This window comes from Sciurus vulgaris (genome assembly GCF_902686455.1).
Source record: "Sciurus vulgaris genome assembly, chromosome: 9".
Taxonomy (NCBI): Eukaryota; Metazoa; Chordata; class Mammalia; order Rodentia; family Sciuridae; genus Sciurus; species Sciurus vulgaris.
In genome coordinates this window covers 141,451,999-141,469,719 of record NC_136469.1, presented here as the reverse complement: position 1 = coordinate 141,469,719, position 17,721 = coordinate 141,451,999, and the positions used below count along the sequence as shown (strand labels likewise).

Below are 17,721 nucleotides of genomic sequence, written 5' to 3'. Positions count from 1 at the left end.
TGATGATCAGAAAGCAGAGAGACTCCACTTGCCAGATTCAAAATAGACCTCAAAGGCACATCCCCTATTACCCACCTCCTCTAGCCACACCCTACTCATCGTTGGTTACCACTCAGCTAATCCCCATCAGGGGATTGATTCACTGATGATTAAGGCTCTTACAAACCAATCATTCTCCTCCAAACCTTCTCGCATTGTCTCACTCATGAGCTTTTGGGGGATGCCTCACACCTAAACCATAACACCTGGTTGATCCCAGACCTTGGCAGTTGTGAGTGGTACACAGCTGTCTCTTCAGCAAGCTGACTTCAGTTCCTTCGGATGTGTACCTGAAGGGGGCAAGTGGGACTTGGTGGACCTTCTCTTGTTTTGTGTGTTTTTAATTTTCGGGACATTGGTGCTGGTTTGCGTGACGCCTCTGCTCATCGACATCCCTGCAGCAGTGTTCAAGGGTCCCTTTCTCCACTTGGTTATCGACACCTGTTGTCTTTCAGATGTGAGTTTTTTAAGAAGCAGTCAACTTCAGTGGCTCCACACGGTCCCCAGGATAATTCCCAGTGCCACATGACTTTCAGGGCTTTTGCCTGAGCACACTACCCTCGTGGTTTCCCTTGTGGCCAGACTGTCTTGTTGGGTCAGGGCTGTGTGGATGCCAGTCCCCTCTCAAAGACCCTTCCTCCTTTGCTTGGAGACTTTCCTGTTAGTGGCTGAGCTGCACCTTCCCTGTGGAAGGTTCCTGGTGCCCCTGCTGGATTTAGCACCATACAGTGGCCCCTGCACATCCCTTATCATGGAGTTTCTAAATCTGGCCGTCTTTGCCTGTGTTTGTTGATAGCCCCCACCCTACCCCAGACCAGAGCTCCCTGAGGCAAGGACTGTCCTCTGACTCAGTGGTGTGCCTGAGCTTGCTCACTGCAGAGGCACAAACACCAGGTACCAGCAGCCTGCTGACTATTCCTTTCAATAATTCCCATGTCCCAGGATCTTAGCACATGCCTGGCATAAATTAAGCTCTCAGTAAATGTTTATTGCATGAATGAATAAATCAGGGAAGGGAGGAAGAGAGAGAAAGGGAAGGAGGAACATGCCTGGTTTCCTTGGTCCTGAAGCATCTTGGCACATCTTTAAGTTGCAAGGGTTTGCTCAGAAATCTCAGTGGTCACCTTGACTGTGTGACATCAAGTGCAAGACATGTTTGAGTTGGGGAACCAATTTAGAATACATCCAGTGCAGTGTACTCCTCCATTTAGAGATGGAGAAACTGAAGCCCAGAGAGACGCAACAACTTCTCCAGTGTCACACAGTACGAGGACTGGAACTCAGCTCTCCGTGACAGAGCTGCTGTAGCTCTTGCTGTCTGTGGGAATTGCGAGCAGGCACCCTTTCAGGGGGCAGGCTGGGCACGTGGGCTTAGGCTGAATTTCAGCTCTCCCGGGCGCTTCCTTTGCCAGGAGTCTTTGTGTGGGGCACAGCTCTGCAGCCATCCAAGCTGCACCGGCCCCGGACCTGCATCTTTCTGTTGCATGTCAACCCTTGAAGGCAGAGCTCTAGGACAAGCTCTGTGGGGATGAGAGCCAACCTCAGTGGTTGCATCTGTCCTTGGACTCATCGATCCCTGGCTTGTTTTAGCAACCTTAAGAGGCCAGGGAGTCATTCTGGAGTCAGCCGTGACAAAGTGGTACATGAACTTGATGAGGAGAGTGGCTGTCCCTTGGGATGGAATTGACTCAGTAAACCACTGATGAGGAAGTCCTGCACGTTATTTCTCAGCCACAGACCTCAAACACTGTTAATATTAATTTTCATTTTGATGGATGTCATCAACATTTAAGTCTCAAAAGAGAGACTTTAATTTAAAAGCCATTAAAAAGTGAAGAACAAGCTGTAGTGGAGAGGAACTCGTGGTGCCTGGGAGCCTCCCTGGACCAGACCCTTGCTGATTTAGGGCAGCAGGGCAAGGGCAATGGTATTACTTACTCTCTTGGATGGACCTCCTGATCTTCTTTTGAGACTCTCATTGTCTCTTTATCATGCTCCTCTGTGCGTCAGCTAGCTTTGCTGGGTAACAACTGCCCCGAGTCTCAGGCTTAAGATGGCAGTCGCTTATTAACATTCTGTTGGTTGGTGATTTTGGCTGGGCTCAGTTGAGCAGCCCTTCATCTCTTGCCTGGGCTCACTTGGGCATTTGGGTCTCACCTGGGGCAGCTGGGGTGGCTCCATGCACCTCTCTCCCCTTCCGTGGTCCTCTGGGACTTCTTCCCAGGTGGCAGTGATCCAGAAGAGCAGGAAGAGAGGCTGGAGGGCCACTTGCAGCTTCAGCTGGGTCTCACACAGCACTTGAGTTGCATCGCAGTGGTTAAAGCGAGTCACAAGAGCTGCCCAGGTTCATGGAGTGGGAGAAGGGACTCCGCCTCTCGCTAGGAAGCACCTGAGAGTGTGTGGCATCTTATCCACTATGTTCCTCCCAGATTCAGAATGCGCTCACCCTCCAGCAATCCAGAAGTTTCATCCAGGTATAGCACAGGATTCAGATCCTCAGTCTCACTGTCATTTACAGAGGCTGCTCTTCATCCAGAGGCCTGCGAAGTGGGAAGGGACACGTGTATCCCACTCATGGCCACTGTGCACTGGTGGACAGGGACAGGGACAGGATAGGCACAGCTAATACTCTTATTTAGAAAGGGAAAGAAAATGGGGGCCCCCTGCCATGATGGATGGATATTCTGGAATCCAGCTGGGCACACACTGCTCAGTCCACTGATTCTGGGGTTTGAGAAGTTCCTGCCCCAGGGCCTGGCTGCCCTCCTTGGCAGAAGTGCCCAAGTTCCAAGGCCAACAAACTACATAGAGCCCATGGGCCACATCTGGCCATGGACTGTCATTGTGCTGCCCTGAAGCTGGGAATATCTTTCGCATTCTTAAAGGTTTTCAAAGCAAAACAAAGCAGAGCAAGCAAATGGCAACAAAAACATGTGGCAGGGACAGTATGCGGCCCACAAGGCCTAAATCGGTTGCCAGCCTGGCGGGTTCTGGAAGTGGCTGCCTGGCTCTCGCCCTCGTTCTGCAGAGTGGCAGGCTCCACCAGGACCTCGTCCTCACTGTAGCCTTCTCAGCCTTTGAGTGTCCACAGAAGTTGGCCACCCAGAGGCCCCGTTCCTTTTGAGCTGTCTCTGTGTCTTAGTCCAAGGTGATGCAGCTTTCTTAAAAACACTGTGGGTTTCCAAGGTATGAGATGCTAATCTGCTCCTTTGGGAAGATGGTTTTTGAGTCTAGTCTGTTTGAGGTGACGGCCACTGTGCTGTGTGACAGCATCTGTAGGAGTCTGGGGAGCCCTTTTTCTGGCTGAGGAAGCTTGCTAGGTATCTCTTTAGATTTTCTGAGGTCTTCACAGAGTGAGGCTACATCCTTGATTGACTTTACCTGAGGACGTTCTCTACTTCTGTTTGTGTGTGGGCAGAGCAAGATCCTGTTTCCGTCCAGCATTCACGGGCTTCCTACGTGTCCCCCGAATCCTGTAGACGGAGTGCTTCCTCTTTTCCTCACCTGGTCCCTTTCATCACCATCTTCTTGAACTTCGTCATGCACAGCTTGCAGACGCCTAGCGATGCCTTCAGCATTATTCATGGAGACCACCTAGCTAGGTCACGAGTGCGTTTTATTAACCCAAGTACACTTATTCCATGTTACCACTCCCGGCGACGTTTCCGGTAGTTTTGCTACTCCCTGATCTGGACCGCTGCCTGCTCACTCTCTGTTCATGGTTCCCAAACAAGTTAGAGGAGGAGAAGTTTATTTGGGCTCACAGTTTCAGAGGCTCAGTCCATGACTGGCTGAATATCACTTTGGGCCTGAGGTGAGGCAGAACATGGTAGATGGATGTGGTGGAGGAAAGCTGCCACCTCATGGCAGCCAAGAAATAGAGAGGGACAGGGGCTCCAGGGACAAAGTATGGCTTTTCTCCAGTTTTTGCCTAGTTCCTCATCGCTCTCCTGCATCCCACCCACCATCCATCCCCAAACCAGTGTCACATGTTTTAGGTTTTGGCCACCACACGACCTGGCCTGGGCACCAGCTTCTGCACAGTGAGTCTGCATTATAAGAAGCAGCAACTGCCAAAGCCACAGTGAGACAACCACCATATGCTCAGGGGGGTTGCAGTATTAAAAAAACACCGGTGTTGACCTGAGACCTGTTGTGCACCCACAGTGGGAATGTAGAACGGTACAGCCACTGGAAAACAGTATGGCGGGTCCCCAAAATATTAAAAATAAAATCACCATGTCATTCAGCAGTTCTGCCTCTGGATATGAACCAAAAAACCAAAAGCAGAAACTCGGAGGTATTTGTACATCCATGTTCACAGCAGCATTTTCCATGACAGTGAAGAGGTAGAAGCAACCTGAGTGTCCACTGACAAACAGGCAAACCAGAGTGCCGTGTGCGCCGTGTGCAGAGAATTTTGCTCAGGCTTGAGAAAGGAGATTTTGATACGTACTACGGCGTGGACGCACAGTGCAGAGCATTATACCGAGTGAGATAATCCAGTCACACAGGGGCAAATACCAGATGATCCCCTTTATGTGAAGCACCTAAAGTAGTTGAATTCACAGAGAGATGGGAATGAGAGGGGCTGGGGGCCTGGGGACAGAGTTTCAGTTTTACAAGATGAAGGAATTCTCCATGTGGACAGTGGTGGTGGCTGCATATTAAGTGGACATCCTCAATGCCACTGAATAGCACTTACCCATTTACAGATGGTCAAGAGGGTAAATTTGGTTTTTGTATTGTATCTGTGTTAGTCTGCTCCTTCTCACTGTGATCAAAGTACCTGACCCAAACAAGTTAGAGGAGGAGAAGTTTATTTGGGCTCACAGTTTCAGAGGCTCAGTCCATGACTGGCTGACTATCACATTGGGCCTGAGTGAGGCAGAACATGGTAGAAGGATGTGGTGGAGGAAAGCTGCCACCTCATGGCAGCCAAGAAATAGAGAGGGACAGGGGATCCAGGGACAAAATATAATCCCTGTGGACATGCCTCCAGCCACACTCCAGCTGCCTACAGTTACCACCCAGTAGTTCATTCAGATGATTAATCCATTAAGTGGATTAATCCACTGGTGAGGCAGCTCTCATAACCTAGTCATTTCAGCAGTAGTCCTGCATTGCCTAACACCTGACCTTTTGGGGGATACCTCACATCCAAATTGTAATGGTAATAAAAGGCAGCAGTTATCTCTTTGCCTACAGCTCCCTGGGTGGGCACTTTGGCTGGGGCTCAATGGGGCGGTTCTGCTGCTCACATCTATCTTGCTGGTGCCTCTGGCCTCCACTGGGGTGGCCAGGCCAGTGGATCGCTGTCTCCGTGATCTCTTCTCCAGCAGGCTAGTCCTTGTGGCCTGTGCCAGGAACTCATGTGCAGTTCTGCTTCGTTCTGTGGGTCAGAACAAGTCGTGAGACCGCCCCAGGCCATCGGGTGGGAGATGGATCTGACTCTTGATGGAAGTCGCTGTGAAAGCTTCGTGAGCTTTCAAAACCCAAACAGACTCTTCTGTTTCTTCCTAGCAGTGATGTCCACCGGAATCATTATGTGTTTGCCTGTCGCCCATCATTCCCACTAGAAGGTGGACAGGGCCTGGCCTGCCCTGTTGGCAGGAGTGTGGTTCTAGGATGTGTCTGTACACAGAGGAACTCAGTAACAATCCGATGAGCGAGAAAATAAGCACTCCATGGCGAAGGCTTCGGGATCCACCGGTGGAAGGCGCTCCCTGTTCCTCCGCTGATTGTCTTAATGCTCATGATCATGTTAAAATCCGTGGGAAGCCCTGCAGGAAAGAGGTTGGGGTATTGTTGGGAATCCAGTGATTCTTCATCCCAGAGACATCCGCCTCCCTCCGAACAAACAACAGGATCCTTCTGGATCTTCTCCTGCTTGTCTTGTCCTCCTCCATGACCTCCCGCCCTAGACCTCTCCCGCCGTGGCCCCTGTGCTAGGAGACGGCACCCTGCTTTGTCTGGGTGTCCACCTCTGCTTTAGAGGTCAGCCAGGTGTCCTTCGTGTTTCTCAGGCTCAGTCCCTCCTCCTGGCTCAGCCTAGCACCTGCCAGGTGCACAGCCCTGGACGCGGTCTGGGGTCACATTGCATGAAGATGGCGCTTGTCAAGGTTATGGGATGGACAGGGCAAGAGGGAAGGACTAGAAAGTCTGTGAAAGTTCAGAGAGCCAGAGGGCGTGCTGAGTGAGCTGACCACAGCAGGCACTCCGCCTTGCTGGAGCCAGCTGTGTGAAGGCGGTGGAGGGTTGGGGCTGAGTTCTAAATCCTTTCTTATCTTTATCAGTTAGGCTTGTGCTTTCTCCGCAAACTGTCCCAAAACACTGTTTGCTTTTGGATTTTGGTTTTTGCTTCTTTGCTTTTGTTTTGATCTTTTTTATAGAACAGATACAGAAAACCCCACAGATTAGACACGTGGCTTTATAAATTGCTCTGCGGTTACCTTGCCCAGGCTAGTCGCAGTACTCGCCAGCCGTCCGACAGGTTTCCTTCCTCGTTGCAGTGACGTCTCCCACCCCAAGTAACACTGTCTGATTTTAAAATAGCATCTTAAAAAGCTGTCGGTTCTTTGTTATTTTATTTTGAAGTATTTAAGAATTAACTTACATTCTCCAACCCCACTTATCATCATTTTTAAAAACTATTTTTTCAGTTGTCCATGAACCTCTATTTTATTTATTTATATGCGATGCTGAGGCTTGAACCCAGTGTCCACACGTGCTGGGCAAGCGCTCTGCCCTGAGCCCCAGCCCCAGCCCCAGCCCCTCACGATATTCTAGCGATGGCTTCTAATCTGACAGCTTGGCCCCACATACCCCTCTCTGGGAACAAGCGCTAGGGTATGTTTTGATTTTGCCGTGAGTTCACTAGTCTAATTTCTGCTTTTGCTGTATCGTTCACTTCTAATGTCGGAAGGCTTCGTTTTCTCCTGCCCTCCCCTTCCTGTCCCTTCGCCTGCACGAAGCTCAGGTGTGACTTTCCTGGAAGCCTCCCGGACCGTCGCCCACTCCCAGGGTGTTCCCGGTGGCACCTTCCCCCCGCGCCGCGTGGTGGTGGGAGGGAGAGCGTGCTTCTTTTCTCTTCACACGTTTTCTCTCCTCCTTATCTTGCCACAGGCGTCAATTCCTTCCAAGTCTACATGGCGTATAAGGACCTCTACCAGATGTCCGACAGCCAGGTAGGTCCCACTCAGCTCCTCCACCTGGCAGCTCCGGCCAGCCCAGCCAGGCACGGGGCGCAGGATGAAGGAGACAGGACTGGCAGGAGGCTGGGGCTCGGCTCCTGCCACCCATGCTAATTGCAATGTGACCTTGTGCCATCGCCCTTCCTGGGTCTCCATTCCCTTTCTACTGTGGAGTAGAACGGGGATCCCCGGCAGGCTGGCCCCCGTGGGTTCATCCTCGGTGTCATTAGCATACAGAGGCTGGCAGCACCTGGCAGAGGTGTGGGGCTCAGGACACGTATCCCTGGGAGCTCCGGGCTGAGTCTGGGCTCCAGCAAGGCTGGAGACTATTGCGTTAGCCCTGAGCTTCCCTCAAACCAACCTCGAGACCTCAGGCACGTCCCTTCCTTTCTCAGTTTTCTCATCCAAAAGATGTGACGTCCTGGCCCTGCAGACCTCAGGCGTTACGTGGGTGCCAGGAACTCAGGAGGGTGCTGCCCGAGCTGTTCTGCGGGTCTGGGGACTACTCACCAGCTACCAGGTCTCCCTCTGCTGTGGGGTCTCTTCTTGGTTTCCTTACCTTTCCCTCGTCCCTGTGTGTTAGTGTGGCAGAGGGAACCATGGATGCTAGGGCCAGCCTGCGGTTTGCTGTGCAGCCCGGAGCAGCTCTCCCAGCCTCTCTGGGCTTTAAGCCCATAATAGCGCCTGCCTGGTGGAGCTTGTGGAGGACTGAGCCATCCAGTACAGGTGGATGGTGAGGACTGCCTAGCGCACAGCAGCACCACCCAGGTGTTAGGAGGCGGTTATTCCCTGTTAGCCTGGGGCTCGATGAACAGCGGGCTTCAAATAAGCACTTGGGGTGTTAGAAAAATAACCTGCCCCAGGGTGCCCGGAGCTGAAAGCTGCAAGTAAGTTCCATCTCACAGAAAGAGGGGCGCAGGACGCACCAGTTAACTGATTTCCCGCTGTTTCTTTCCAACACTGGTTCCACCAAAGCCCTGGACATGGATGGAATCTGTGGCCTCCCAGTGAGGGTCCTCAGAAGCCCCCTGAGTCCCCCGGAGTGTCCCCCACCTGTGGTCTGCATCTAGAAGGATCACCTGGGGTGTTGTTGTGTGCATGGGGAACAAAGCTGAGACCCAAGTGCCCTGAGAAGGAGCTTGGTGGCCGTGGTCCTCACAGGCCGGCTTCTTGGGTAGGCAAGGCTGGCCGTGGCTGACCGGCCTGATGCTTGGCCGGCCTGTCTTGAGGGAGTGGAGTCCCCCCACGTCCCCATGTGGCAGGTGCTCAGGTTTTGAAAAGGTGTGCCGGTCTTCTGCAGTGTGGGCTGAGCAGGTTCAGCTCAGTGAAACCAAAGACAGCTTCCTGACCCACCGTCACCAACGTCACAGGCACCCCAGGGGCCAGCAGGAGGAGGCCCGGGCGGGAGTCTGGGGTGTCGCAGAGTAGCTTCTGCCTCGCCCCAGCCTCCTGCTGGCGGGTTCCCGAGGCATCAGGCAGGGGAAGATCCCTCTGCCTGTGGCTGGTGGAACCCGTACGGTGGGTGTGCGTGCGTGGAGCGCCCCCTGCGGCGGACCCCGGTGTGGACGTGAACGGGAGCCGTCCCCACAGAGCCCGGAGCAGCTCCTTCCTCTCACTCCCACCCCTGCCTGTCCCTCCTCAGCTCTACGAAGCTTTCACCGTCCTCAAGGGGCTGGGAGCTCTGACCTTGGTCCACGCGGAGAACGGGGACTTGATAGCTCAGGTGAGTGGCGCTGATTCCCTCCTTTCCTCCGCCTCGTCCTCATAGGAAGGGGTCCATGAAAGGGGTTCGCGGCCTTGATTAGTGAGAGACCAAGGCAAGAACCATGTCGTCTCAGACCGTCACCCACACTCTCTGTGGTGTGGCCTCCGCGGGCCAGGTTGCTTCTGAGACTCAGTGTTCTCACCTGTGCAATGGGGATGACATGCCGTCCTGTCACCTTGGAGGGTGTGCATGGGGGCAGGTGAAGATCCAAATGAAACACCTGTACACCCGGGGTGCTGGGGCTTTACACACCTGGAGGTGCTGGGGCCTTACACACCCGGGGTGCCGGGGCTTTACACACCTGGAGTGCTGGGGCCTTACTCGCCTGGGTGTACTGGGGCCTTACACACCTTGGGTGTTGTGGCTTTGCTCACCTGGGGTGCCAGGGCCTTACACACCTGGAGAGCCGGGGTCTTACACACCTGGAGTGCTGGGGCCTTACACACGTGGGGTGTTGCAGCCTTGCTTACCTGGGGTGCCGGGGCCTTGCTTGCCTGGGGTGCCGGGGCCTTACACCTGGAGGTGCCGGGGCCTTACATACCTGGAGGTGCCGGGGCCTTACATACCTGGAGGTGCTGGGGCCTTACACCTGGGGTGCTGGGGCCTTACACCTGGAGGTGCCGGGGCCTTACACCTGGGGTGCCGGGGCCTTACACACCTGGAGGTGCCAGGGCCTTACACCTGGGGTGCCGGGGCCTTACACACCTGGGGTGCTGGGGCCTTACATAACTGGAGTGCTGGGGCCTTGCTTGCCTGGGGTGCTGGGGCCTTACACCTGGGGTACCGGGGCAGTGCATGTGGAAGCTGCCTTGCTCTTTGTCTTGGGGGACGGGAGTGGGCACGGTGTAGGCATGGAGCAGTGTTCCAGCCCTGCCTCCTGCACGTCCCAGTCGTGTGGCCTGAGGTGACAGACTACCCCATGAGGACTCACTCCTCCCAAAGCCCCCACCTCACGGAGCTGCTGTGAGGTCGCAGCAAGCCCACCGTGTGAGGTTCGTCCTCTGGTGCGTGACAGGAGGCTGGGCGAGGTCCCTCCTGCTGCGGGGTGAGGCCTGCAGAGGAAGCACGGGGTGGCCAGCAGCCAGGCTTTCCTCCAGCAGCTCTCGTGGGAGGCCCAGGTGGCAGAGGGGCAGCCAGGGTGTGGGAGGAGGGAGCAAGGTGGGGTGGGGTGGGCAGTGGTCCTACCGGGGTCTGGCTTCTGGTTCCTGCTTCGCTGTCTATCCTGGGAGAGGAAACCAGACTTCTTCCCTGCTTCCTGCCCACTAGATTTGGGGGCTCTGACTGCCCTTCATTTTGGATGCTTTGTTTCCAGCGGGTCTGAACTGCCAGTGTTTAGCTAGAGTGATTCTCTCAGAAACCTGTGAGCCTCCTGCGAAGCTCACTGGGGTGCACTCCCTTAGATGAAGGCCACCCACAGAGATCTCCCTGTCCCCCTGGTGAGAGCCGAGGAACACATCCTTGAACTCCCCAGAGCCCTTTGCTTGATTGACAGAATCTGTGGACAGATTGACAGTGTTAGGCTCTTCAAAGGATTTTGTGTGTGTGTGTGTGTGTGTGTGTGTGTGTGTGAGTGACTAGTGCTTGGAGGCACCGCCCTTGTCTTTATGGATTCTTAACAAATTTGTAGGATCTCACTCTTGGAGTATCAGGAGTCTCCTGTTGATCTGGCAACTCCTGATTTGAGATTGGCTCAGAAGCCATTCCTTGATTTTATATCTTTTGCCCTTTGGAGAGGCTGAGAATTTCCAAAACCGTCGTGTCCTGGTTCCTTTCTGTTTGATCTGCTGTGTTTAGATCACGTGACGGTAGGTGTCTTTTGGCATATTGTACGTACGTGGAGTGCAGCCCATTCCAGTTGGGATCCCATTCCTGTGGTTGTACATGATGCAGAGTTTTTTGTACTTCAGGGTCACTCAGCCAGTGAGCCACATCCCCAATCTTTTTTTCTTTCTTGAGAGAGGGTCTCACTAAGTTGCTTAAGCCCTTCCTAAGTTGCTGAGGCTGGCCTCAAACTTGCAATCCTCTGGCCTCAGCCTCCTGAGTCACTGGGATTATGGGCATCCAGCCTGGTTCTTTCTGATTCAACAGTTCTTCTCTCCATTAGTCTCTCCCATCTAACATTTTACTCTAAGACAGCGCCTGCCAAGTCCCCTCTACTGTGTGGCAAGGTCCTTCCTTCAGTTGCCTCACTTCTTTTCAAGAGCTCTCAGGCAGTCTCCTCAAAGTCTGTATCTCTGGGACAGTCTGTTTCAGGCAACCTACCATGCTCCTTGAAATTCTCCCAACCTCCTTCCCCTGGTTCCAAAGCCACTTCCACATGCTTAGGTAACTTTTATAGTAACACTCTGCTCTGGTGCCTAAATCTGTATGAGTTTTCTGGCTGCAGAAAAACTTACCCAGCACTCAGCTTGCATCTTAAAACAATAAACATTTACCTTATCCCCTTCCTGTGGGTCCGGAATGCAAGTGTGGCTGGGTCCTTGGCTTGGGCCTCTCCCAGGTTGAACCAAGGTGTCAGGCCAGGTGGGAGGCAACTCCCGCCCCCCCCCCCCCCCCCCCCCCCGGGGCAGGGTGAACTTCCAGCCTGGTGCAGAGGGTGGTGCTCAGGATTCAGTTCCTTGCAGACTCTCAGACTGCTGCCCCTGCTCTTGGCTGGCTGTGGGCCAGAGACCACCCTGGTTCCTTGCCACACAGGGCTACAATGTGGCAGCTGGCTTTCTTCAGAATGAACAAAGGAAAGACAGGGCGGGAAAGCCAGAGACTGTAACCTAACCCTGGAAGTGAGTTTCATCCTTTGCTCAGTCTGCTCACTGAAGGCAAGGTGCGAAGTCCAGTCCCCGCTCCCAGGGAGGGATCCCCAGGCCCTAAAGCCTGGACACGCCATCGCCAGGCGCCATGTTGGAAGCTTCCCACTGCACACATCTGAGTTTTGCTCAATTTTAAATTTCATGAGAATGGGGTTAACCAGGTGAGCGGCAGGGACTCGTTCAGGTCTGCTACCTGTTGCTCGCTGGTGGCTTCATTGTGTGCAGTCACCTTCTGCTTCTTTATGAACAGACCACATTTTATTTTTCAGTTGTGGGGTATTTGGACAGTTTCAAACTCAGGACTGTTATAAATGCCCAAAAGCATTCTTGAGCATTCACGTGTTCATGTGTGGTTAACCTATCCCTAGGAGTGGGGCTGGGGCCCTAGGATTTGCAGGGATTCGACTTCCATGGTTTTCCAGAACATCCCAGTTCCCACTCTCCCCGGGGTGTGAGGAGCCAGCTGGGCGCTCAGCCCTAAGTTCTAAGTCAGGGCTTCTTCCTGCTCCTCGTTCCTCTGCCAACTGAAGACAGCATTCTGCTCCAGGGCCTTCTGTACATCCGCTCGCCAGCTTCTAGAATTTTCTGTCTTCTCTCTGCATCTTTTAATGTGTGTGTGATTCTTGCACATCTTTTTGTCACTTTAGCAGGGTTTCAGGAGGGAATGAAAATAACGCATGTGCTCAGCCCATTGAAATCTCTCCGTCCTCTTGCCCTGTTTCTCCCTCACCCCTTCCTCCCCGTCCCCTTGCTTCTTTCCTCTCAACAAAAACGGTAACTGATATTTAAACTATTTAGTGTAGAGCTTTCTCTCTCTCAGAAAATTGTTTTGTAAACAGTTTCCAAAAATGCTCTGTAAACACCATCTTTAGTAGCTGAAATTATTCCATAGTTTGCTTCAATCCGCCCCAGCCATCGGACCTTGAAATCGTTTCCAATTCATGTTCTTATAATCAACTGGGGCTTCATAACCGTAGATACACAGTTGAGATTGTGAGTTCTTTGTGTTCAGTGGGTCCAGAGCTCAGGGCAGGGCTGCATCCAGGAGTGATGACCCAGAGACACTTGGCAGCCACACAGTAGGCATCTTGACAATGTCGAAGAAGAAAAAAGAATTTTGTTTTTTAGTGAAATTAAAGTGTTCCTGGGGCCAGGAAACCTGTAACAAATGGGTTTGAATCTGGGCTGTCAGCTCAGGGAGGCATTATGTTACAGGAGAAATTCAAGGTGGTGTTTTCCTGCCAGAGAGAGAGACAGCCAGCAGGGAGAGGAGCCTACGTGGACATGAGGGTGCTGCTCATTCAGTCTCACAGTGCTCGGGGGTCGAGACAGGCACCTGTGATGTAAAGCACTGTCAGCTCCCGTGTGCAGAAGAGAAAGCTGAAGCTCAGAGAGCACGGCCAACTTGCCAGCAGTCACAGAGATGGTCAGCTTTGGAGCAGGACTTCCATTCAGAATTTACTGAGCTATATATCCTTGTAATAACCAAAGTTCCATATTTCTTTCCAAAGGGCAGCCTGCAGGGAAACTCAGAGATTGGAAGGATGAACAGTGTTCTCTGAAGCTCATTTCTTATAAATCAATGTCTCAATTGATTTTTTTGTTGTTGTTGCTATAACAGAATAACCAAAGCTGGGAAATCTATAAAGAAAAGAGGTTTATTTGGGCTCATGTTCTGGAGTCCCAAGAGCATGGTGCCAGCGTCTGCTTGACTCTTGAGGACAGCCACGTACTCTCTGTGCATGGCGGAAAAGTGGGAGAGGGAAGCAGGAGCATGTGGAAGGAGCACAGATGCGCGGGAGACTGAGGGGAGGTGCCAGCTTGTTTTATAAAGGCCGCTCTCACAGTAACCACTCCAGGTCCCTGAAAACCACCCCGGACAAGTGTCGATCCCTGAGTGACCGGGTCACATTGCGAAGGCCCCAGTCCCTCTCAGCGCCGTCATACTGGGGACCACCCTCATGCATTCCACCATAGCATTCTGCCCGTGTCCCCCTCGCATGTGAAACGCATGCTGTCCCAGTGGCCCAGAGCCTTCGTTTGTCTCAGCATCAACTCGGAAGTCCAAAGCCCAGCCATCTAAGGCTCGAGGCAGACTCCTTCCCGCTGCCAGCCTGCAAAAGCGAAACCAAGCCGTCCACTTCCAAGATCCAGTGGAGGAACAGGCAAGTGTCACTACTCCTGTCCCCCAAGGTAGAGGTGCTCCCAAGTAAGGAGTGATTGGCTGGCCCAGACCCAGCAGGGAAGATGTCGGATCGTAGCTGGAAGAGCATCTTTCACTCCAGGGCCCCTCTGAGTGACACTCGGGTCCCCACGGCCTTGGGTCAGCCCTGTGGCTGCTCCTGGGGTTGGTCGGTGCCTGTGGCTTCCCAGGCACGCTTCACACCCTGTGCTGGCACTTCTCTGCTGTGATCCCGGAGGCGAAGACCCCTCTCCCAAGGCTCCTAGGCATTACCCAGTGGGGGGCTCTGAGCGGCTTTGTCCCTGAAGTCAGTGTCCTCCTGGCCCTGCTGTGGTCAAGACGTCCTTTGAGGTCCACGGGAGCCGCCACGACGCTGCAGCTTTTCCATTCTGCCCGCCTGCAGAACCAGCACCCTCTGGAGCGGTGGCCCAAGCCACACTGGCCTGCGTGAGCCGCGGCTGGGGCACAGGCTGCCCTGGCAGCTCACCCTGCTGCCGCTGAGGGCCCAGCGTTCTCAGCCTGTGCTGCAGGGCGAGCCCGGGCCTCTCGGAGATCCCTTCCGGCCCTCCCTCTCCCTGCTGCCCATCTCAGGAGCAGCGCTCGGCCTTTCTATGCCAGCCTGCTTTTTTGTTCTTCCTGTGACCTGGCTGGGATTATTCCAGATTTTTATGCTCTCTTTCCTTCTGAGTGATAAATTCAGTCTTTGAAGAACCTCTTTTCTTCTTAATCCCAGTTATGTGGTTTCTTCTTAATGTCACCTTCTATATTTGGCTTAGAAATTTCTTCAATCAGAAATTCTCTTTTATGGCTCATGAGTCCCTCTTGGGTAGAGTCCTGGGCCATGACACCGTCATTATAGCAATGACCCCACTTCTTGTACCATTTTCTGTCTTCAGCCATGTTCTGTTGCCCTAACAAAATACCTGAGGCTGGGTTTTGGAGGCAGGAACAGTCAGCAACCGCTCAGCTTCTGGTGCGGGCCACGTGCTCCTCTGGCCAGGGTGGGAAACGGAAGGGGGAATCAGGCCTGCAGCAGAAGTTCCTGTGCAAGGGGAACGGGGAGGGCCAGGCTTGCTTGGGACACCATTCCCGGGAGGAGTGACCCCCACGCCGCAAGAAGAGCATTAGTAGCTCTTAGGGACGTAACCACCTCGAAGGCCTCAGCACCTCTCCACACTGCCACTTCGGGACCAAGCCTCCACAGGAGTTTTTGGGGACAAACCATATTCACACCACAGCACCCTGCTTCCTTCATCGATCCCAGGAAATTGAAATAAAGCAGATGCGGAGCCAGGGGTGCCTGGGTGGAGCCAGGCTGCAGGGCAGGGTCAGGTGGCCCGTGCAGACTGGAGGGAGCGTGGATGAGGTGGGGAGGCCCAGGCTCACCCCGCTGGCTCTTGGGCCTCAGGCACTCCTGCCTCAGCCCTGACCCTCCAGCGGGAGGTGGCAGGAGCGACTTCTTCCAGCTCTGACGTTCTGTAATCACTGACTCCTCTGTTTCTGTCGCAGGAACAAAAGCGGATCCTAGAGATGGGCATCACCGGCCCCGAGGGCCACGCGCTGAGCAGGCCTGAAGAGGTGAGACTGGCACCTCTCCAGCGTTGCTGCCGCTCACCCTGACGGCCTGGCTGCGCCCAGCTGCACCCAGCTCCTCTGTTCCCCTCTGGGGAAGGCCACAGGCCATCAGCGGGGCCAGGAAGAGGCCCGACCTGTCCCAGGTCCAGGAGCTCCAGACAGGCCCTGGGCACACTCCAGTGTCCAGACTGGAAAGAATCTGCCCAGGGCAGCAGGGAGCTGGAGCCACGGGCCCCAAGACTCGCACCTAGGAGACGACCACCCTGCCTGCCGCATTCCTAAACTGGAAATGGATTGTTTTCCCACAGTGGCTGTGTGTAGGGGGGGCCCAGATGGAAGGCTGGCAGGTGGGGCATGGAGGTCGGACTGCCTGAGGGTTGGAGTCGAGGGCGTTTTCCACGCCCCTAGGAAGTCACTAACAAGTGTCCTGGACCTCCCTCCACCCCCGTCCTGGCCCTTCTGGACACAGGGGACACACAGGAATAGTGCAGTGGGCATGAGCTCCACATTCCTGGCCTGTGGGGACATCAGACACGACTGGAAACGGTTTTATAAGCTTTCATAGTGCTTGAATGTGGTTGACACATCAGGGCCTGTGACCAATGACTGCCCCAGAGAGCAGGGCGGGGACCCGCTCAGGTCTTGTCTGGCTCCAGCAGGGCCACTCTTGGAGCCACACCAGGCTAAACTAAAAGAAAAAGTATGGCCGGGCACATGGCGCATGCTAATAATCCTCCCGTGGGAGGCTGAGACAGCAGGATCAACTCGAGGCCAGCCTCAGAGACACCTCCTCTATAATAGAGGACTGAGGCAGCTCAGTGGCAGAGTGCCCGAGTTCAATCCCAAGTACCACAAGAAGCCACCAACCAGTCCTTTTGTTAACTGACTCCATGCGCGTCGGCGGGGCTGGGGTGTGGAGATGGACAGAGCCTCAGGTGCCCCGTGGGTTTACTCAGGGCAGGAACAAGCGGCTGGTGGCCAACATGAATGCATGGGCCGCTTCCTGTGCCCTTTGATTCCATCTTCTGCCCAGTCTCTCCCACTCGCATGTAGAACACTCCCAAACACACCCAAGAGCCTGGGTCTGTCCCCCGACCCTCTAACCAAATTCATTTTGACTTCTTTTAAAAACATTTGCACTACTTTACTGCTTGATTTGGTAGCTTTCCCTTCCGATCACATTTAATTGAGGAAAGTCAGAGGACACTGGTTCAGAGAGCCCTGGGAATTTGGGGTGGGTGGTGGCTGCCCCCCGGCCCTTCCCTCCCATGACCCTTGTTTTTGCTGTCCCCAGCTGGAGGCTGAGGCTGTGTTCCGGGCCATCACCATTGCCGGCCGGATCAACTGCCCTGTGTATATCACCAAGGTCATGAGCAAGAGCGCGGCGGACATTATCACCCTGGCCAGGAAGAAGGGTATGCGGTGGCTGGGCCTCCTGAGGGGTGGCTGGGTGTTCAACAGGCTGCAGCTATTTCCAGGGCACAGACCTGCCAGGAGCCAGCAGCCGGGCCTCACAGCCCACTCAGGAAGAGGGGGACATGGGGAAGGTTTTCTGGGCAGCTCAGCTGCTGCAGTCCCTGTGGAGCACTTGGCAGGTGCCGGGTGGTGGCTGGCAGAGTCCAGGTCCCTGTGCACAGCTGGCTGACTGTCCCACTCTCCCCTCCCCTCCTGCACCCTCCGCCTCTCCTGCAGGCTCTGTGTGCAGTGACCATGCTTGCTTGTGTTTGTCCCTCCCAAGGTCCTCTAGTTTTTGGGGAGCCCATTGCTGCCAGCCTGGGGACTGATGGCACCCACTACTGGAGCAAGAACTGGGCCAAAGCAGCGGCGTTTGTGACCTCCCCACCCCTGAGCCCAGACCCCACCACGCCTGACTACCTGACCTCCCTGCTGGCCTGGTGAGAGCCTTGGATGTGGGGAGGTGGCCGGGCCTTTGGGGACAGACTGGGTTGGATGCGGGGTGGAGCAGGCCTGGGACTCGGCGCTCTTCTGGAACGATAATCATGTGGTTTGCAACAGGCCTTGGGGACCTGAGCCTCTTGTAGCCAGTGACTCTATTCCCACTGATTGACTGGCTCCTGCTGTTCAGCCCTTTGCACGCCCACTGTGTTCCAGGCCTGTGACATGGTGGCAGCCCAGGGTTAGGGAGAGAGGCCAGGATGC

At 54.4% G+C, this 17,721-nt stretch overlaps 1 protein-coding gene across 2 annotated transcripts in view; it reads left to right on the top strand.

Moving 5' to 3' along the window:
• Window positions 1-17,721, top strand: part of CRMP1 (collapsin response mediator protein 1) — a 64,400-nt gene that overhangs the window by 33,346 nt on the left and 13,333 nt on the right. For both annotated transcript variants that reach the window (XM_079153623.1, XM_079153624.1), the window contains exons 5-9: window positions 7,165-7,226; window positions 8,875-8,955; window positions 15,496-15,564; window positions 16,856-16,976; window positions 17,300-17,456. In XM_079153623.1, coding sequence (XP_079009749.1) covers window positions 7,165-7,226; window positions 8,875-8,955; window positions 15,496-15,564; window positions 16,856-16,976; window positions 17,300-17,456 — 490 coding nt within the window. The remainder of the gene's footprint in view (window positions 1-7,164; window positions 7,227-8,874; window positions 8,956-15,495; window positions 15,565-16,855; window positions 16,977-17,299; window positions 17,457-17,721) is intronic.